The 23,046-nt window shown below is 36.2% G+C and overlaps 1 protein-coding gene across 2 annotated transcripts in view; it reads left to right on the top strand.

Moving 5' to 3' along the window:
* The window catches only part of Eip75B (Ecdysone-induced protein 75B), a 117,138-nt gene that overhangs the window by 68,492 nt on the left and 25,600 nt on the right, over positions 1–23,046 (top strand). For both annotated transcript variants that reach the window (XM_086834864.1, XM_020946277.2), the window contains one exon: positions 3,168–3,256. In XM_086834864.1, the coding sequence (XP_086690990.1) occupies positions 3,168–3,256 (89 nt within the window). The remainder of the gene's footprint in view (positions 1–3,167; positions 3,257–23,046) is intronic.

Below are 23,046 nucleotides of genomic sequence, written 5' to 3' on the forward strand. Positions count from 1 at the left end.
TTTCCGCATTGAAGTTCGCGTTCTCGCTCTCTCGCACGCGCAAAATTTTTTTTTATTGATTAACTGTGAGAGCGAGAGAGAAGCCAACAAAAATTTCAATGTCAAATTTTAATTTTGTAGTTTTTTTCGTCGAATATTTTTCGTATATATTTATTTGTTGTATTTTTTTTTTACTCACACAGAACATTGCCAATATGGCGATCCTCTCTCTCTGTCGCTCTCTTGCTCTCCATTTTTTTATATCAACAAATTTTTTTGAGTAGTCAAAATTTTGCTGTATCTGTATGTGTGTGTGGTTTTTTGCGAGTGTTTCGTGTGTGTGTGTGTGGGTTGCTGCCATTTGTTTGGTTTATTTCTAGTATTTTTCTGATAGTGCCAACCGTTTCCACCTCCAAAAAAAAACCCCTCGCACCCCTCCCACAAAAGCCACCCAGTCTGTGTTCGTGTGAAGTGAATGAAACTTTCAAGGTCGCCTACGTTTAGTAGTGTGTGTGTGTTGTGTGTGTTTGAGTGTGTGCAGAGTGCGTATTAGATAATTCCCATAGATTTTTTGGGCAGGAAAAGATTATTTCGTTAGCTTTTTTATATTTCAAGAGAAAAATATTATTTGCAATGTATTAATAATATTAATTAAGGGGGAATTTGACATAAATAATATTTATTCAGGGAGAAGAATTAATCTCTATATTTATTTATGTTTATTTAAGAAATTTAGGGTTATAAGCAAATTGAAGGTTTGCATTTTAAGGAGTTGCAAGTTCTCCTACGCTTAAGATAGATAAAATCTGTAAACCTCAAAACATTCACTTCAAGTACCTAATTTCAAACACTCTGATTCACAATCCTACAAACTAAGCCCATAAACAATAGCATTTCCACTCGACCTTAGTGAATTTCAAAATAGATCGCAAAAAAAAAACAAACCCAAACTACGTATCTTTATCATAAAAGAAACTATCAGCAAGTCCTCCCCCGTTTACCTCCTATATTTTATTATTACACCTAGAGAAACAAATAAATAGAATTTCATTTATCAGGAAGCTATTACACGTGTCGCCGATTAGCGAATGCCAACAATTCACTCAAAAGTTCCCAAGGTAAATGTCTAGATAGATAGAGATAGCTACAGAGGAAGCGAAAGAGATGGCTGGACAGGGAGAGGGAGAGAGATAGGGAGGCTCCTCTTTACTGACCTTGCCTGGCCGCCTTTTGTTTATAGAATATAGAATTTGGTAACACCCATAAGCGAGAATCCATTACAAAAGCAAGTTCTTGCCAAAAAAAAAAAAAATAAAGCGATATTTTTATATAAATCACAATGGCCATGACGTAAGCCAAAAGTGTTTCCGAATCGCTTTCCGAATTAGGAATGAAAGAGAGAGAGAACCAGAATCTACACCTATAGAATTATATTTTTTTGTTTGCTCTCAAAATGCCGCCCCCATTGGAATATTTATAAATGTGTGCCACGAAATTCCACCGAAAACAAATGCAAATAAAAATTAAACCAAAACAACAATAAATTAATTTGTTATTAAATAAAAAGACACAGCCTTTGGGAAATTTCATTCTCTTTCTTAGCTCAAGTTCATGAATGTGTGTTTTCTATGTTTTCCCCGATAAGAGCTTCAATTGCGGCTACTACATCTTACAGATAGTTTTGTATCTTTATCTATAAGGAAGGGAAGAAGCGTATTATTGTGATGTTTTTTTGCTTCCTATTTGTGCATCTGTCAGATACAAGTGAATGATTAATTATGAGGGCGGTACAATGAAAAGATGGCCTTTATGATTGAAGATCTTTTATTAAGAATTGAATTAGGAATATTTATTGTTTTATAGGTTACATCTCTAATACTTTGAGGATCACTGATCAAGAAGCTCTATTAGTATCTTTTCTACTCAAATAACATTGGGAATACTGTTAAACTAAATATACCTCAAAATTACCACTTATAAGATCAAAATCTTCTTTGAATTCTTCTCTTTTGAAACGATCTTCATTTGCCTCTTAATTAATTAGCAAAAAAAAACCGCTTTAAAAGTAGATCACTGATCACTGCACTCTCAGTTGATCATTTATGTATCTACTGGCGGCAATCTTTCAGTGTGAAAACTTGAATTCAGTCAGTGGCGTTGCCCAGAGATCAGTGCCACATCCCCCTCCTCCTCCTCCTCTTTGCTGTTGTTTTCCCAGGCAAAAGTGCAACGATCTGCAGTGCAAAATGTCAGTGAACTTGTTCGCAATGCAGTCTGCGAGAGAGATAGATATAGATGCTGTTCATGCATGTATATGTGTGTGTTTGTGTGACTGGCACAGAAATAGCAAAAAAAAAACAAGTTGATCATGATCATTGCAAATGATGACGTTGGCCGTGGCAGCGTGAAGATCATGAACATTGTTTGCCATTTACAATTGTTTACAAAGCGTGGCGTGTCTGATTGTTGAACAAAAAGAGGAAGTGCAGAAAGAGAGGAAGAGGAGAAGAGAAAGAGAAAGAGAGATACAGAGAGAGAAAAAGAGAGAGACTGCGATCTTTTCCTACTTACTCTAAAGAAAGCCTTTCTTTGAAGCTGCCTCAACATGAAGAAAGAACCAAAACAAAAAAAAACAAAAACAAGTTTACAGAAGAAAGTCTTTCACCCAGCATTCAGAACTTGTTTTTTGTTCTTCTCCCAAGCAGCACCAAAAGAAAGTCTTTCGCTCTCTTGCTCTCTCTTCTCAGATTCTTGGCTGCTCTCTTTTTTACTTTCTTCTGGTTTGGCTACTTTTTTTGTTGTTTTCTTGCCTACCTGCCTGTGCCGGTGAAAGTTACGTAACATTTCTTTTGGCCAAGAACGAGCTCAAGTTCAGCCAACAAGTTTTTTGTTTTCTGCTTTCTGCTTTCTTCGTCTCGGTATTTGTTTATTATGAAGAAAGTATTACGTGTGTGAGACTTTCTTCTGAGTGTTATGGGAAGCAGATAGAAGTGATAATGAAAGTTTGTTGATTGATTGCAAATCTTTACTAGGTTTAAATGTTAAATAACTTTAATTAGTACTCAAATATATTATTTGGTATATTTTTATATATATAAAATAAATTGTACTATTATTTAATCAAACTCCTTTAAGTTTATATCCTTTTCCCGCTTAACTTATATTGAATTTCCCTTAATTTCTTCCAGAATTCGATGGCACTACGGTATTGTGTCGCGTTTGCGGGGACAAGGCCTCCGGTTTCCATTACGGCGTGCATTCCTGCGAGGGTTGCAAGGTAAGTTCAGCATATCTTATACTGTATATGTTATATCCTTCAGAGGGGTAAGGAACAAGACTCTATCCTGGCGGGGGTGGCAAGGCAAAAGTGTGCTTGCCACGTGCAACTTGATGTACAACCACCGACTTTGGGTCTGACATTGAACTCAGTTGACCTCCTTTGCAGGGGAATACATACAAATAAAAAGGGATCGGGAATTATTTTGAACCAGGGGTTCCAGTTTCAGTTTCAGTTTTAGGGTTGATTTCCAGCAACAGGCTCAGATATATACATATATATATATATATGCCTTGCCCTTGCCCTTCACACAAAACCTGCCATGTCGTCGTCGTCTGGCGAATTGTCCTTGCATTAAATTGCGTCGCAATAAAATAAATCAAAATGTACAACAACAAGATTTTGCGATAAAAAAAAAAACAACAAAAAAAAAAACAAAACAAAATACAAATAAAATAAAGCCACCACCAAAACCAGAACGAAATTTTTAAAACCTTCTTTGTATAGGTGTTTTTTTGCATTGAGCTTGCAGGATAAAGTATTTCACAATAATATTTAATACCAAAAAATAAATATTTTTAAAGTTTGTGTAGCAAATCTTGATAATATTTTATGTAATAAATATAATGTAATTTAAAATTTAATAATTTAAATTGAGTACTTACCACTTTTGTTCCGGTGCATTTCCTTAGGGACTCCTGCTGCTTTTCATTGCCCTTTGTCGTCTGTGACATTGAAAATGCCGGCCAGTTCATTCGCCTGGCCAGAGTCCAGTGATTCTCAATATTCACTTTTGTTCAGAGCTTCCGATATATATCGCTTGGAGATGATCGTGTCACGTTGCCATCGCCAGGAGAATTCATTCTGCACAACCTTGGCAAAGTAGTTTGCCCTATTCCCTTATATTCGCACTTCTCTTGGAACTCGGAACTTCGGGGTTCTCGATGCGGAGCGAGTTTGGGTTTAATGTCTCAATGACGTCCTTGAATTGGGTTAACAGCCAGGTTCATTCGTTCTCATTCTGGTTCTGCCCCTGTGCCTTCTCCTTACCCCATTTTATATACTGTCTGGGCTTTCGGCGATCCTTGGTATTTGTTTTTGCATTCAATCTGTCTGCGCTTCTGAAATTTCAAACGTTGCGAAATTATAGGCACAGTGATTTTAAGGATATTAAAACATAAGAATTGGATAAAATAAATCAGAAATAAATATAAAGAGAGTGTAGAAAGGGTTGGAAATACTTATTATTAAAAGAAATTAATAGTAATAAGCCTAAAACCCTTTCAGAGTGTAATTATTTTAGTCAGAAGCATGAAACACTATGAAGGACTCATTTCCGACCCTATAAATCATATATATTCTTGATCAGCATTAACAGCCGAGTCGATCTTGCTATCTCTGGCAGAAAAAATATTTTTTGAAAAATGTTCAAAATTTTTTCAGGGGTTAGGTCATTAAAATTGACAAAAAATTGAACGAAATTTTTAATTTTTTTTTAATTTTAAACTGAGTATGCAAATGTATTAACCTAATAAAAACAAACATAGCAACGTTTTCCGATTTAAATTTAATGCTTTTTTGGCTTAGTTATGAGATTTTTAAACTTTCGATTTATCGCAAAAATTGTCATATAAAATTATCGATAAATATCGGTTCAAGATCGATACCCGATTCGATTTTAAAATGCAATATCTAACTTCATGGGCATATAAACTACCCAAAGTAATCTTCCTTTCTTCTCAAAGATATATTTAAAAGGTATTAAAAAATATAAACCCCTGATTCGCAAAACTCCTTAAAAGCAACCACTGTGTGTGCCAAAAAAAAGAGAGGGTTTTGAATCGATCTGCAGAGGAAGAAGCAGAAGTTCATTGACTTTGGACCAGTTTCGTTTCAAGTTTCTTGGAACATCTTTGTGTTGTGTGTGCTAATTTATATGTTTATTATGTGAATGTAAATATATATTTAACTGAATAGGTAGGCCTACCAGCTACAAATTTTTGTGTGTGCATGCGTATTCTTTTTTTGTTTTTGAAGTTCAAGGTTACATGTTGGAAACCCGTCTTGGCTCACGCACATTGCTCATACGCCGCGTGGAACGTTGGCTCGTTTTTTTTTTGGCTGATATTTCCTGCCTACCTGATCCATCCGACTTGGACCTTCGTCTTGTCTATTGACCTCTATTTCAGAGACAGATTCTTGGCGTTTATCTGTATTTTTTGTATTTTCTGCGTTTTGAGCTGACGAATGACTTCATTCGCTGGTTAAGAACAACAGCAACAACAACTGACTCATTTCGACACTTGGCAACTGAGAAACTCTATTTGGAAACTCGTTTATATGTTCTTGGTTGTGTTTTATGGCTTTGAGAGACGCTTAAGGGTTCTTCAGGTTGATTAATTATGGCGGAAAAGGTTTCCACCGAGAATGGGGTTTTGAATATTTAGAAATGTTTTTTGTAAATTTATAATTGTTTATGTTTCGTTAAAGGTTTTAGTTTAAATAGAAAGGTGTTTATATTATTAATTAGTAATTAAATAAATACGTTCCTTATTGTTGTTTATGTTTCTTTAAAGATTTGATCTAAACTAGTACCTAAAAAAGTGTTAATTTAACTGATTTTAATAAGTATCTGTTTTAATAACATAAAATACAACATTTTTCTGCTTATAAAGATGGGAATAACCCTGCTTCTAGAAAACCCCTAAAAATTCCTTCCTATTTCACGCATGACTCACTATTGTCATCTATAATGATATTCCCCCTTCTTTCCTGTATCCTTAACCTAACAACTAATTATCGTTACTCACACATTTGTGTGTGTTTTTTTTTGTGTTTGCCTTAATGACCCAATTCCCAATTTCGTAACTAACAAAATATTATGTCTAGGCTCTGGCAGGTGATATTAGTTTTGTTGTTGTTTTTTGCTTATTCTAGAAAAGAACACGAAGGAGCAGGCAAAGTGGAGACGCAAAAAGGAATAGTTAAATAGATGTTAATTTTCAATAAAAATTCCGGGGGATCTCAGTTTGTGCTCTTGGGCTTTCTCTTGTTCGTTGGTTACTATTATCTAATGCGTTTTTTGTTATTCTTTTCACATTATTTAGCATATTTATTTATTTATTTAAACGCACACAGGCGCATGAATAAATTCGGTTGTTGCTTTTTTCCCTATTTTTATTGTGTGTATTTTTTTTATATTTATTTTGCCTCCCTCTCTCTCCCTCTCTCTTTCCATTTCGCTCCGTCGTTCGGTTGTTGTTTATGCTTCGTGTAGTTTTTGTATCTGTGTGCTCGCTCGCTGCAGTTGTATGCGTGCAGCAAATGTGAATGAACTCGTTCAATGTCAAAGCAGAAAACAGAAGCAGCGTACGCAGCATAGGCCACAAGAAAGGCAAAGGAGAGAGGGCGAAAGAGAGACAGAGACAGAGACAGAGAGAGAGAGAGAGTGCAAAAGAGAGCATAATCGTTGGAGAGCATGCTTTTTTATTCGCTCACTCCCTCGTTTAGCTCGGCTCTCTCCCAAGCACTCTGGGGGGATTTTTCTTTTCTTTCTTTTTTCTTTTTAATGCATTTTATTTGTAGGTGAGGTAAAAAGATAGAGAGAGATAGAGAGATATGGAATTTAGAACAATTTCCTATCAACGATTAAATACTTTCCTTGATCTGCACACAACCCGAAAATAAACAAATAATAAGACAAGCTAATATTTGTCTATAATTCCCAAATCTTTATTTGCCTCCTATCTCCTCCCTCCCTCTCTGTCTTTAGCTGTGTGTCTCTCGCTCCCTCATAGACCCTAACCTGCATCAACTTTAAAATGCAGGGCAAGATAATGATAATGATGTTATATGTGGGCACGAAATGCACTTGATAATCCCAAAAAAGAAAAGAAAGCAATGATGAATGTAAGGGAATAGATAGAGAGTGTAAATATTACAAAATAATTTTCTTTGAGTCCCGAATAATCTAAATTATTATGCTTGGAGTGAATAGAGTTCACAGTTAGTAATTACTATTGAGCTTCAAAACATTCTTTATTGTTATAAAATTTATGAATTAGAAATTTATAAATAATAATGTTAATATTAATAAAAATGCATCTTTATTGGCATTATTCCCTAAGATTTTACCACAAAGACCTTAATACTGATTTTGCTTTCGAGGTTTTTCCACTTGCCTGCACTTCAAATTGGAAAACCAAAAGGAAAAGCCAAGGAAAACCAGAGAGAGAGCAAGTAGATGAGGGAGAGGAGTAGCAACAGAGAGTGAGAGAGAGAGCGTCAGAAATGTTGTGCTAGGACACACACACACACACACACACACACTCAAACACAGAAAGGTTAATGCTCTGAAATGCACTTGAACGACTGACTGCAGTCGCTGTCGACGCCAGCAGAGATGCCCGACAGCGACGCAGCGTTGCATGAAATTGTCTAGGCGTGTTGGTGTGTGCGCGCATGTGTATGTGTGTGACAGAGCGAGCCTGAGGTGTGGCAGAGGCAGAGGTTGGGGGGGAGATGAGCAACAGAAACAGAGAGAGGGGGAGGAGGAGGTTGCACTATTTAGGTTGCTCGAAATTCAAATGGGAATTTTCTGTATCTCCAAGGAAAAGTCTGGAAAATGCAGGTCCCATTTGAACAAAATATAACAAATAAAGGAAATATATTCCTTGTAAAAATCTATTAATTAAATAAGTCTTAAAAAGTCTTAAAAAAGTTGATTACAAAAGAAGTTTACTGGCAAAATATTTCAAATAATTAATGAATTTATGAAATATATAAAAGAAATATTTTAGCATGAATATAATAATAATAATATCTATAAATAATAGATAATAACTATAGAAAATTGTATAAAATGCACCAAAGCACACACACACTCTCTCGCACTTATTTTTCGCCCACTTTTTTTCGCTCTCTTTCGCTTACGCATCGCTGGTGACGTTTCGTGCTCCGCTTTTCATTTTCCCGCCAACAGTTCAATGCACCTTGCAATTTGGGTCAACAACCTCAGCCTATTTGGGTTACAAGCCACAGCACACACAGGCGGAGATAAAATTTGTAATAAACGATAAAATAGGTTTGCAAAAAGGGACATTGCGAAATTATCCGCTTAAATAAATTTAAGAATATAAAGGATAATTTAAAGAAAAAAAAAATTGAAAATATTTAAACATTTATATATAGTATTTCATATTTTCTTTTTATTTTATTTAAAAAATGTATTTTAAATTTGAAAATAGATCTTAAATTCGTTTTTTACACACTTGAATCCCTTTTTACATACTTTTCTACATGAGTTTGGGGCTGGCGCCACCTGGCGTTAGCTGCCTTCAATACGATCGAGTGCTTCCAGCATGAAAGTATGCAACGAAAAATGGCAGATATCTTACAGGCATAGCAGCGAGCTTTTGAGAGTGATTAGGCAGAGAGTTTGAAAAGTAAAAATTATATTTTTTAAATGCAAAATTAAACAATTAAAATGTATTTATTTGGATTTAAAAAATGCAATACAGATTAAGGAAAGATCTATTTGTCTTATGACCCAAAGTAGAATTTTATCAAACACTGGGAGATCTGTTAAAATTCAAATGAAACTACTTAATACAATCTTTACTCATCCAAGGCCAAATTCAAAATTGGTTTATAAGTTCCAACGAATGAGTAATTAGCACTGCAATAAAAAAAATAATGAAATGGCGGATTAAATTAATGGCCAGGCCACGCCCACCCAGTGGGGGAGGGGGCTTTAGTTTTTTCTTTTTGGCCTTATCTGTAAGCCAAAGAGAACGTGCTGCAATTGCAGCTGCAAAACTCTACTACGATTCAATGTTATTTTTTTTCTTTCTTTACGAGCGATAGTAAAATGTGTGTGCCTCTGTGTGTGTATTTGGTCGAGTAGCTGGGCAAACACAAACATATATACATAATATATATATATGTATATAGGAGTATATAGAGAGGGGTTGTACCTGAACCACCCCCGTAGCTGAGGCTGAGGGACATCAGGCACTTTTGCTGACCCAGTTAAAAGTCATTCGCCTCGGTCTCTCTCTCTGCAAGCCACGTGCTACTGCTTTCTGGCTTCAAGTCTTTTGCTTTCATTCGAGGTTACTTACCCCTTTTTTGAGGGGGTTGAGAGCTTGATAGAGGAGGGGGTGTGGGTTTGGGGGGGTGGTGTTGCTGCTGTTTGCCCAACGACTTGGTTTGTTTCACTTTTTACCACAGCTGCTGCTGCTACTGATGGGCCCAAAAAAAAATATTTATTTGTTTGTTTAGACTGCTGTTTAGGGGCGTCGGTGTGGGGGTGCTGTAGGTGTTTTTGGGGTTGTGAGGGTTCAAGGGTTGTCTTTATTTTATGGCTAATTGAAAAGTATGAAATATTAAGCTACGAGTTGCAGGGTTATTACAATCAATTAAAAGTTAAAAAGAGTTCTTTGATGTAAGTAAGGAGAATTTCTCAATTCTTAATTCAATTCTCAATTCTTTTGAATTTTATACGGCTTAAATTTAATTTAAATTAAAAGAAAATATATTATTAGCCTGAAATTTAAAGTTTTTAAATTATTTTAAACCAATTAAAAGAATTTACCGGTTGCAAATCCTTAAAAAAGTGTTTAAAAATTATGTTGTCATTAATTTGAAACACAATATTATTTTTAATGCAACTTTAACACATCATAAAAAGCTGTATTTCAAATTCCCTCGACTTCAATAAGTTTTAAATTTAAATAAGTTAATATTTTCTTGAAATAAATAGTTTTTGATATATTTAAACCTATTTCGAAGGAAATTAAGGACCTGAAATCCTTTGTAAAATGGTCTAAAAGAAGGCAACAAATAAATTCAAGACACCAAATGCAGTTGTATTTGTTATGCTACTTTTATAATAGCATACTTTTTGAGGCATTTAAAAGAGATTAGAAAACCTAAAACTAAATAAAATCAAATAATTCTGTTATAAAAAATATATATATTCAAGTTATATAATCTCTGTCACATTCTCCCATTGCCTTTCCTTTGTTTGTGGCACTATTTTTCCGTAGCCATTGCTTCAACATGTTGCACATGTTGTTGCTTTCTCTTTCTCCGTTGCAATCTAGCTGCAAACTTTGTGCCCAGAGTTCTTGACTGCGGCAACATTCTAGAACACTCACTCAGACACACACACGCGCACACACACACACACACAACCAACAGACGGCAACGTCAACGAACTTGCAACGCAACGAGTTTTCTGCTTTGCTTTATTTTATTTTTTTTGCTTGCCGTTCGAGCAATGAAAGTACCGCAAGCTAGGGAAATGGCAAAAGCGAGAGAGAGAGAGGGATAGAGAGAGAGAGAGAAAGAGAGGGAGGCTAGATAGTTGCAACAAAGTGCATTGACTCCCCGATGCTTTCTTTGCCAAGCCAAAAACGTTGACGTCAGTCACTCAGTCAGCGGAGGTGAATGCACTTTTGTTCGAGGAAAAACCCGAACCCCAAAGCCGACGGATCACATGTTGCAAGCTCAAGCCAAGTTGCAACTAGATGTTTGCCCCGGCAACATCATCATCATCATCATCCGCATCAACGGTAGCTAGAGACAGAGTTCAATGTGCTGCTGCACCTTGGCTGTAATTGTCTTATGTCATAAGTCAAAAAAAAAATGAAATAAAATACAGTCTGACATTTTGCCGTTGACAGTTTTATGTTGGCTTTTCGCCTTGACTTGGCCAATAATTAAGAGCGAATTATTTATGTGGCCAAAGGGGCGTGCCATCTTGGCCAGGAATTTTGGTGTGTCAAGGCATGGGAATGGCTCACGATTTAGTTAATTACCTGCCAAGAACATTTTCCCTTCCTTTATGCTTTTTTAAGGGAGCATTTAAGGTTTGAGTTAATTGAACTTTTAGCTTTGGTATTTAGACATGGAAATTGTTTGGGAAAATTAAGTTTTATGCCCTTTTTAGTCATGATAAATTATACTTTTACTTATATTAGCTTTAAAAATACATCAACTTGAGGCAAGTCAGTAAAGGTTGTACCTAGTTATAATAGATTTTTCAGAGTTAAGATGGACTTGGTCCATGACATCTCTTGTAATTTACTTCTGAACTCTTTAAACTTTATTTTAAAACAAAAATCTTCAAAATCCCCCCACTCAAAGCTTAGTTATCATAGGTTTCCCAAGACATAGTAAGATTTTATCCAAGACATCTCACACAATTCAAGTTTACATCTTCTTAGTAATTAAAAGAAACCAAAACCTAGTTAATCAAACTTATACCAACCTAGTTACCTGAGTTATTTTCCACGACTGTGTATTCTCGACCACCCATAAACCGTTGAAAATGTTGGGTGTAGCCTAAATTAAGTTGCATACCAAAGGGTTCCACATTTCCTCTAACATTACCCCAGCTTTTGGGCTTTGATTCGAGCCGCCTAATTTACCAATTTTTTTCATTGTACGGGTAGTAAGTAGCATTTGCAACAAGCCTTCAATTATACCTTAACAAAAACAAAATGTGCGCCCTTCCATCGCCCCCTCCTCGCCCCCACCAAACTCCTCACCTAATTGATTTATGTGGCGCGTAGCATTTTGAGGCGCGATAAGCAGCACGAAGCAGTCTTTTGGTTGCAACCTCCAAGGCGATTCCATCCACGGTAGTAACAATGGGGCACGCGAGGCGAATGGGGAATGAGGCTCAGTTGGATTTTTGTGTGGAGTGAAGAAAAAAGAAGAAAAAAAACCTTGCAACTATGGCCGGCAGGCGTTTAGCTTTAACTGATTTAACCGCTGCCTCGGTTTTTTCTTTTTCTCTTTATTGTTGTTGCTGTTGCTGTTGCTGTGGCACTAACCTCGCACAAGCAACCAAACATTGTGGCCTCGCTCGTAATCCTTCTTGGCTACCTAACGGTTACTGGTTACTACCGCGGTCAAAGACCGCTCCAAACAGCCTACCAGCAGCTGCTGCCCACTCTCTTGTGTTTTTTTTTTTTGTTTTTGGCCAGGTTTCGATAGCAAATGGTCATGCCACGCACGTTTTGGTCTAAGAGCTAGTTGCCAGGCAGCACAAGGCCCACAGGCACACACAGAGACCACAAAAGCCAGGGAAAAATGTTTTGGTTGGGAAAAATAGGGTGGTTTGAAAAGTTTTCAGGGGAAATGTAAGTAAAAGAGGTGTCAAGGAAGAGGTGATTTTGATTTGAGTTCTTGAAATATAAATATTAAATAATTACCCACTCGTTAAAGATTTTTTTATTGTTCATTAGTTAAATATTTACTTTTTCTTTGAGGTATAAATTACCTTTCTCGCAAAAGCTTCTCGCTTAGCTCTAATTGAAGGTTTATCTCAACCCTAAAACCTTTCAACTTTCCTCGCTTTTCCCTGGAAAACTCTTTACCCTACCCTCTTGGCTGAAAATTGTGCGTAAAGTGCGTGACTAAGCCTATCTAAGCCCATAGAGAGGAGGTGATCTAAAGGGGGTTTTAAGAGGGGTTTAAAGGGGTTTATAGAGGAGTTGTAAGAGGGTGTTTCAGAGGGGACTCTGAGGGGGTTTTTAGAGGGGGTTGTGAGGGGTTTAAGAGTGGCCTCTGAGGGAGTTTTACCTCTGCAGAAAAAAAACCCTCTCAGGCGTTAAACAACGTTTTGTTTTTGGCCACAAATCTCAGGCACTCCACTGTCGACTGCCGCATGTTGCATGATAATTATGCAATCCCGGGAATGCTGCAGGCCAAAAACATCAACAACGGTGTGTGTGTGTGTGCACACCACTACCCTCTCCTCTCTCCCCTCTACACACTACCACCTCCCCCTTCTCCACCCCTCTTTTTGGTAGTCACTGCACGCGCTTTCAATGCATGCGTATGATGTTGCATTGCGATGATCCCCCCACCCCTAATGCCGCCTTTGGGGGCATGCCAAATGGCACTAACTCATTTCCGTCACAAATTCTATGAATGTGTGTGTGTGTGTGTGTAACCCGCCCCCTCCCATTTGAGGGGGGGAGTGCTGAGAGGGGGTACAACTATTTTTATGGCAATTAATGTGGAACAGGCTGCCTTTTTGGCCTGGTCAACGCGGCGTATGAGTAATCTAATATTTTTCTCTGTCCTCGGTTTAGAATTTTCCGACGTTTTGTTGCATTGCTCACTGGGAGGCTTTTGGGGTTTCTGGATGGGCGTGGCCTTCCGAAGGGGGGTTAACAACCGCATACAGTGCGTATGAGTAATATTTTTACATGAGTAAAAACTTTTATTTGGGTGTTAAGCGAGGTAAAAAATTAAGGGAAGTAGGTTAAATGTGTTTTTAGAATAATATAAACAAAGGGTCAGCTTAGCTAAGCTGTAACTTAGTTTATAATTGAGTATATAATGCACAAATTAAATAAAGTAAACAAAGGAAAGTAAGCTTTACTTTGCCTTTCAGTTGTATTAATATTTAATGATGGAAGTTTTCTAAGAGAAATGTGAATGTCCTTTATTATTACGATATTTTTTTATAGATATTTATACATTAATATTTTGTTTAGAAATTTTAATGTACTTTTAATACTGATATTTTTTATATTGAAATTTTTCTTATGCATATTTTTTGTAAAAATATTTTTAGATAAAAATATAAATAAATATAAATATATATATTTTTATGCACTCATTTTCCACACCATCCTAAGTTTTCTTATTAAATTTGATTTATTTATATAGCTTAGCTTTGGCTGACATAATCCCGCAACATTTGACATTTCCCTTAGCTTATTTTCTTGCTTTTCCTTCAAAAAACTCCCCTTAAATAGCACCAAAAATGGAGACCCTTAAAAAACTTCGAACTGGTAACAACACCTTGCCACATTTAATGATGTCGTGTCGTGTCGAATCTCGACTCGATTTCGAATTGAATTGAATTGAGTTTGAAGCCGCCTCGTGTCAGTCAGTCAGAGCCTCAAGTCATAACCTCAAACATGCAACCAAACTAAAAAAAACTATATAGATCTCTCTCTATATATATATGAAAATGTCAAGCAGAGAACTAGAGATTAAGCTGCTCGTAATTTATGTTGACTCTGAAAAAACAAAAACAAAATCGAATGTAAAGTTGGATTTTTTTGGCTGCGAAAACTCGTTCGTTCGTTTGTTCGTTCGTTCGTTTGCCAGCCTTCAGAAATCCACGGCACGTACCTTGTTAGCCCGGCCGTACAATCACCTCCGACGGTCGATGGAGTGGTCCAAATGCCCGCCCACCTCCACCACCACCACCAGCACCTCCTCCTCCTCCTCCTCCTTCTCCTGCTCCTCCTAAAAAACGTGACTCGATTGGCGGACCCAAGTCAAGTAGATGGAATTGCATTTAATGGGCTTAAAAACCTAACCGAATCGAAACGAATTGAAACGAAAACCGAGCAAAGGCGATCTCTGTGTTTCTCTTTACAATTGCAAATTTTACAAATTTATTTTTTTTTTAATATATTTCCAACTTCGTACGAACCAACGACACCAATCCATAGGCATTAGGTTATTTGTATTTTTCGACAACAAATTGAAAAATCAAAAGCAACGCTCTCAAGTGGGTGACAGATGCAACAAGTCATTCAACTTGAGAGCAATTAATTCATTGCAAATCGATGCAAGTAAAGACTCTACTAACTTGGCTTCTAAATTGTTGGGGTTTTTAAAGTGTTCTAAACACTCAATGAGTAGTTGATGGGGTTTTATGAGTGTTTGTTTGCATTTAAAAGCAATGAATTGAGAATTTTACCAAGTTAATTTGCTATTAAAATAATATTTTCAAATACTACTTGAAGAAAAACAAACTAGAACACCTAGAAATCTGTAAGATACTTTTGTATCTCATGAGTTAAAGCTTTAAATCTTTAAAGTTCTAAAAAAGAAACTCTAGATCCCTAAATTCCCTTCTCTCAGACAGTCGCATAACCCATTTTTTTCTTCTTCAAAAAAAAAGGAGAACTAAAAACTACTCCACTCGAAAGATACTCGTTTTCCAACATAATTTTCTAATCTAATAATAAAAGTGTTCGAAGACACTTGTCTTGTGTGTATGTCTGGCGACAAATCGTTTTTCAAATGCTTAAAAATTTGTGTTTCCGTCAGGCAACTGTCAGAATAAGTCCCCAAAAAAAGAAAAACCAAAGAAAATGCTAAGAAAATGCAACGAAAAAAAAAATAAAAGAAAAAAGCGAGGCGACGTTTGTCAGGAATTCACTTGAGAGGCGAAAACTATTTTTAATTGCTTTTAATTAACAGAACCTACAAAATTTTAAGTGACAAGCATAATAATTTCTCGCTGAGTGTGTGTCATTAATGCAATTATTTCGACAGCAGAAAAGAAAACTCATGAAATGGAAAAGAAAATCTAGGAAAATGCAGAAAAGGAGACTTGTGTGTTTTTGGCAAAGGCCTTTATGCCTTTTGTGTCTCTCTCTTGTGTTTGTTGTGGGTCAAGAAGATAAGAACTCAGTCTCAGAGTCTCTGAGGAAAAACTAAAAGAAAAACTGAACAAAAAAAATCGGAAAGAGAGAGGCAAATGCAAAATATGCCGCTATACCCCAAGTGCAATGAACTTCGGTTGGGCGCCAACAACAACAACAAAAGAACGACAGAAAAATGCTGAAAAGCAGAAAAGCTGAGAAGGCAAGAGAATCAGAAAAATCAGAAAAGCAACGACGAAGTCAAGCAAGTTCTAGTTGAGGCAGGCACACACACACACACACACCATACACACACCACACACACACACACACACACACCACACACACCACACACACACACTCTCTTTCGTGAGGAGCTGTAAAATCGAGCAGAAGAGAGCTATATAGCTCGGTGGCCCCAGACCGGAGCGCATGCATGTCATTATAAAAGTCTAGAAATATCGTTTGGGGGGACACTGAGAAAAAATATTTACGGGAAAAAGGGTAAAGAGAAAAAAATGTATAAAATAATAAAATGGTAGCTAAAATAATAATAATAATAGAAAAAAAAAAATAATAATAATAATCATAATAATAATGATATAAATTCTACATCTTTTCTGCTTAATTTTATTCAATTCAAAGCTACAGAAAACTGTTATAAATATTCTTAAACTGATTAAACTAATATGTGAATAATATATAACATGTGACATATTATTATTAGTTATTTATTTATTTATTAATTTATATTATTTTATATATTGAGTTTATGAAGAATTAAGCAACTAACTCAGAAAACATATTTTTTATTTGAGTTTTAAACTCATACTTTCTATATCTTTATTAATTCTTTAATGTTTCTTTAATAATCTTATGCTTCCATAATATATCTTCAATAATTAACTAGTTTATTTAATATATGTCTTCATTAATTCTAATACTATTTCTATATCTTTATGAACCCAATTTATGTTTATATTATAAACTCATTCATATAATATAATTCATTTATAGATTCTTCATTTGTAAATTTATATTATCACCTCTTTTAATACTTTATCATCATAAATTTATGTATTTTTATCGTTCTTTCAATATAATTTTATAAGTACTATACTTTAAATATACTATATCTTCTTTATTTTATTTTATATTATATATATTATATCATATATATTTATATTATTCATTAATATTATTATATCTTCTCCATTATTTCTCTCTCTGCAAACCTAGTTGTATGCCCGCTGATTAGGCCTAAAGATTTACAGCTAATCTATATTTTAGAATTGTATTAAGTTGAGGCAAATATAGAGAGAGTGAGGGGGGAGGGGAGGTTAGCAACTAGCCAAGGAGAAGGCGGGGAATACCCTAAAACCATGAGCAGCCCCCACCTCCCCCCTCTTGCGTTTTGGGTTTAATGAACTCAACGAATTGGGTTAGCGTAGGTTAGCTTTGGGTTAGGTTAGTTACTTGCAGCGCTGCTAGCAGCACTAGTACTCGCACTCATACTCATACTCATACTCAAACTCACACTCATACTCAAACTCACACTCATACTCACACTCATACTCAGACTCGTATTCGTATCTGAGAGCTCGTTCTAAAATTGTGAAATGCGATAACAACACTCGTTGGGTAGACTCTATGCGGGCTTTGATTTGGTTTAATTGCCCCAGGAGTTAGGAGTCATGTATAGGGAGGGAGTAGGGGTAGGGGGGTAGGGGTATGCAGGTGCAATCACAGGTGAAGTGGCAAAAGAGAGTTACCTGTAACAGCAGGGCTTTGGGTTTGGAGTTGCGAGATGCAGCAATCCTGATAAGTGGACTATATAGGTAAAAAGCTATATGATTGAGTGCCTCAAATGTTGGGAAAATGTCCCGAGATGGCGGGTATAAGATTTTCCAACCCCCCCTACCCCTCCCCCGCTGCTGTTAATTGGGGTCTGTTTCTGTTTCTATTTGTTTTTTTGCTTTTTCAAGAGATCTTAACTGGGCCGTCTGCAATGCCTGTGAAGTGTGTGTATTTTAACTGGGAAATCTCTGATGGCTTATGTTTTTTTATTTGATTTATTCTATTTTGATTTCATTTAATTGGTATTGACATGTGAGATATCTAAGCTTTGATTTTTTGACCAGTTCAAATGAGTTCAAGTGGGGTTTTTATGGGACATTATAAAGTAGGTACTTGTGGAATAGTTTAGAGATAAGAAAAGTTACTATTAGGGGTTCTAAAGTAATATTTATGCATCTAGTTTGAAGAAATATATATTAAAGTACTATATAATATTTAAAATTTTTAAATATTATTAAACTTTACTTAAATTTCAAGCAATTTATTAATTTATACCCATTTTTCCTTCTCTATTTCCAGGTATGTTTACTAACTTCCAATCAAATGAATACTTTAAGAAGCTGCATGAGTAAGTCTAGGAAAAACCAGGTTTAAAATTTTTATTTTTCTTTGACTTTTTGAAATTCTTTATAATATATATATATCATATATATAGTACTTAGAAAAAATTCCCCACGCAACGGACAAGCGAGCAACAAAAAAAAACAGACAAACGGACTCAACCGATTAGTGTTCTGGCGAGAGTGTCTATTGCTGTGCGTGTGTATCTGTGTGTGGCCAAGTGTGTGTAGTGTGTGTACTTTGTGTTGTTGCCATGCTCGTTGACTTCGTTTGGCTGCAATTGCAATAGCTTTAGCAATTGCGTAGAGAGTCTCTCCGCAGACACTCGAGGTTATTGAACGGCAGCGACCTCACTTTGCATTGCACAAATACATATACACAACATACACACACATCGCACACACACACACACACTGAAATCAAGCACACATTAGATTGCTGTGCAATTTTCTTGTTGCTCTTGTCGCGCACAAATGCAATTTATAAATTAATCAAATAAATTATTGCCATTGGACAAGCAACTGTCAGCACTTGTGGATAACCCACAAAACATTTTCAGTTCAATTCAATAAGGTTTTTTGCTCGATTTTTGCTGATATTCTTTCGCCTACTCAAAAAATACTATTAGAACTGAACTAGAAATATAAGATTAAATTTAACAAATTCGTATCCCCTTTAGAACCACATTTCTTAAGATATTACAAACACTTTTGTTATTACAAAATATTCAAAAACTTGCTTAAATACTTAAATATCTAGTTTTTATTACCAAATCCCAAATTCTTTTCTGCTGTAGGACCCAAAATTTTCATTAATTCCATATAATTTCGATTGAACACCAAAATATTGGAGATAAAGTTGATATAATGATAGATGACTTGATATTGGGAATTGCCTAGAACTCTGAACTCAATATTTCAATTATAGTCTGTAATCATTATGATGCCACGCCCATTTCCTGTAGTGAGAATTTTGATTTTTGCTTGGCGACGCCTCTCTCACATATATGACTCAATATTGAAAATAATTTGCAATGACTTTTGTCATAAATTGTTCAAAGAGCTATTGCATAATATGAGTCGAAGCTGCAGCTGTGCACTGAGGCACTGAGAGAAATTTTGTGTGTAATTTATTATATATCTTATTTAATATGGTTTGAAAAACTTAATTGGAACTTTTTTTTTAAATTTTTAAATATTATATTAAAAATATATTTATAGAAAAATGAGGTAATTTCTAACTTTAGAGCTAATCTTAATCCTTTAATCACGAATTTTGTAATACAAAAACACATTAATAATATAGTAAATATACACTTCATTATAAGTATTATTTTTTTAACTGATCCCACCTCAAGTTTTGCTGGTTTTTACTAGGAGTTTGTCTCTAATTTCGTACTTGAGAATTTTAAATACAAATCTTGCAACAATATACTCTATAAATAATCAAGAATAGAACCTTAATATCATATTTTTAAAATTATAATTATTTTGTATTGTAGGCTTCTCCCGAAACTAGATATATTTTTCAAGTCTCAAAAATACTTCACTATTTCTCCCAGTGTATGCATTTAAAGCGCCCACTTAGCCGAGCGAGATGGAGATAGCAATCTCAATGCGTTGCAACTGAAACAAAATCAAATCACACTCGCAAAAAAAAAATGCCAACGAACGCCCAAATACAGCACGTGAGCTGCGGCTTTTTTTGTTTGTTTATTTATTTTTTATTTTTTGTATATTCTTTTTTTGTTGTATTTTTATTTGGGGGCTGATTTGGTTGTATCATTTTTGGAAGTCTGGCTTTTTGGTCTTTTGGGTGAGTCATTAAAAGAGCCGCCGCCAAACAGCAGTGAAGAATTTATATGACAGGCGGAGGCAGACCAAAAAAGGCGAAAACAATGATTGAAATTACATTAATACCCCGGCATTAACCAGAGTCGAAGTTGGAGCAGCCTGAGCTTGAGTGGGAGTGGAGTCTCAGGGGAGAGGAAGTGGAGCAGGGGCAGCTGGGGGAGCTGTGAGCTGGAGGCTTCGCTTCAGAGTTCACTGCACTTTGGTCAGCTTGAGGCCGTCATCACCTGCTCGTTCCGTCTCGCTCTTGTGGCCTGATGCCCTCTCTTTCTTGGTGCTGCCAAATGGCAACGACCTGCGCAGAACTGCAGTTAGATTCGCAAACGTAGTTGTTGCTGCTGCTGCTGCTGTTGCCGCTACTGCTGCTGCTGCTGCAGTTGCTGTTGCACGCAAAAGACCTTGCCTCTCTCTTTTTATATTTTTTTCGTGGGTCTCCCCAAAAACGAGTTCTGGCCACCGCCGTATGTTTGGTCAACTGTTTTAATATTTGCCGCAATTGCTTGACTTGTCTTGGATTAGATTTGAGTTGTTTGGCATTATTAGTGTGTGTTTTTTTTTTCTACCTTTTTGTGTATGATTATTTTTGTTTGCTCGCTCACTCGGCGGCTCGCCTACCTAGAAAACCCAAATAACACATAACAATCGCGCAATAATGCTAGATAATTGTTTTGAGCGCCAAAAGAAAAATGAAGAAAAAAATGTTTCTTTACTTTAAAAACCCACTTGCGTCAATTGCCGTCCAAGAATTGGGTAATGAGGGAACTTAGTTGAGGTAAATTTAAATTCATTTGCTTAAAAACAAAAATAATGCTGCCACTTTAGATGTCATTACAAGAATCATCACAAAATGGTTAAGAGATTGGTAGCTGATGGGACTTTTAATTTGCTAAATTTTGTCATAGAAAAACCTATCGAAATAATCGCATAGTTGTGTTTAAAGTTATCGAAAGGTAAAGTTTATATTCTTTTGAAAACAAGTGCTTCGTTTTGTAAACCAAAATCCTGAATTTCCCATTAAATATTAACTAAATTTCATATTTTTAACACAAGTTTATATCTTTTTGAAGTAAAGAAACTTGCAATTTTCAATTTCATATACCTATCGAAATAATCGATAGTCTTAAATTATTGTTTATTTATGAAATGAGTTATTTCACAAAAAAATAAACTAAAATTCTAATAATTCCCTAAACCATTGATCTTATATAATATTAATCCCAAATATCAATTTGAACCCCAGCTTAACTATGCGTGTTCCAATGCCAAGAATTTATCTATTGATAGATCATAAGCCAGGCCACACAAAAGTAATTGCAAAATAATTGCCGCGAGTTCATTGAACTTGTGTGTGTGTAGCACTGCTACCTCTATTTCTACTCTGTCTCTTTCTCGAACTGTTGTGACGCACGACTAAAAAAGGGGACTGACTGACGAACTGACTGACAAATAGATGGGAACCTAAGTACCAACGAAAATATAAAACTAGCTGAGGGAAACGAGAATATGCATTTGGTTGTGGATATAAATATTCAGATATAAATTCTCAGATATGTAGAGCACTTGAGGAAGCCCGAAAAAAATGATTTAAGAAAATATATATAGAGGAACAGAGAGGACACACTACTTCCTTCCTTTCACACACATTTATCCTTCAACTTTTGTCCAGGCTCCGGTCATTGCTCTAGCTTTTGGAATCCCATGGTGCAGCAAGGGCTCCCAGTGCATAAGGGTCGTCACATGACCAAAAAGCAGCCCCCAAAAAACATACTTTAAAACCGAAACACTTTCGTTGCACCCAGAGCGTAACCCCTAAAAATTTTCGTGTGTGTGTGCACTACCCACAATCAACCCCCGAAACCCGAAACCCGAAACCCGAATCCGTATTCCGTATCCGAATCCGTATTCCGAATCCGAGCCCGTGCATCCGGTTTGGACTCGGCGGCAGCACTCGCTTCGTCGTTGAGTTCAATGCACGAAAAGTGGGTCAAAGCAAAACCGAGACACCACCATCGAAACCACCCAATCCCCAGGCCACCCCCGAAAACACACAGAGGAAAAGTGAAAAGTTAGGGTGTGAGTGGGAGGAGGGGGATGGTTGTGATCTGGTCTGACAGGGCACAGGTGTCTTCTTCCATTCCAGTCCATTCCGTAACACTCCGTTTTTTTTTCCCCTGCTGTGAGAGAGAGTGCGCGCCAATTTCTGGCCTCGGAGTTCATTGGCCTGGTTAAAGGACAGAGCTCCACTTTAGCTCCCTACACTCCTCTCTCTCTGTGTCTCCCTCCCCTAGATATCTTTCCTTTGGCTTTAGTGCAACGAAAGTGTTTGAGTGGAAAACTAATCACTGCGAAAACGAACAGAATCATGTGCAGGGTATAGCTGAGATAGAGGTGCACAGCCAAGTCTTTGATTTGCCTTTGTAATGGAGCTTCCTTTTTGTGGGGGTTTTTCTAGCACTTAGTTGAGGTCTCACCACCGAACCCTTTGGTATTCACACCTCTAAAAGGCTTAAACTATTGAAATTAATTATTTCAGAAGGGTTTTAACGAATTATTTAGGTTGTAGGTTAAATTAAAAGTAGTGTAGGGGGTCAGGGATTTATGTACATATTTCGTATAATAAGAAACAAAATTTAGAGAAACAATTTTCGTATCTACACTTTTTAAAATGAAATTACTTCCTCTATAAATCAACTTAAGACCGAACCCTTTGGTATAGTCATATCTACAGGTTGTTTATAATATATTTATTTAGAAATAATTTTAACAAATTAATTCACGACAATAAAAAACAAAAAAATTCCTCTTAACTGACTCATCTACCCTTTTAGTTGAATTTCTATAGCAACCAGGTGGTCGTATGTAGCCTCACCTGTCCATTTTGACCAATTAAATGCAATGCATTTCCTTCCTGAGGTCACTTCCTCTCCACCTCTCTGTCTCTTCTCCTTATTCTTCTTCTTGTGGCGCAAAGAAAGCACAGAACTGTTCCTAGGCACACAAATAGAACCCGAGAAGCTCCCCTTCTTTACTCCTCCTCTGCTGCATATTTTGCTTATGCAAAAAAAAAATTCGCTTGCTGAGCGCCAAGTCAAGAGAGCGCGCTCTCTTTTGC

This window comes from Drosophila serrata, unplaced genomic scaffold, assembly GCF_035046125.1.
Source record: "Drosophila serrata isolate PLE 108 unplaced genomic scaffold, ASM3504612v1 contig_2, whole genome shotgun sequence".
Lineage (NCBI taxonomy): Eukaryota > Metazoa > Arthropoda > Insecta > Diptera > Drosophilidae > Drosophila > Drosophila serrata.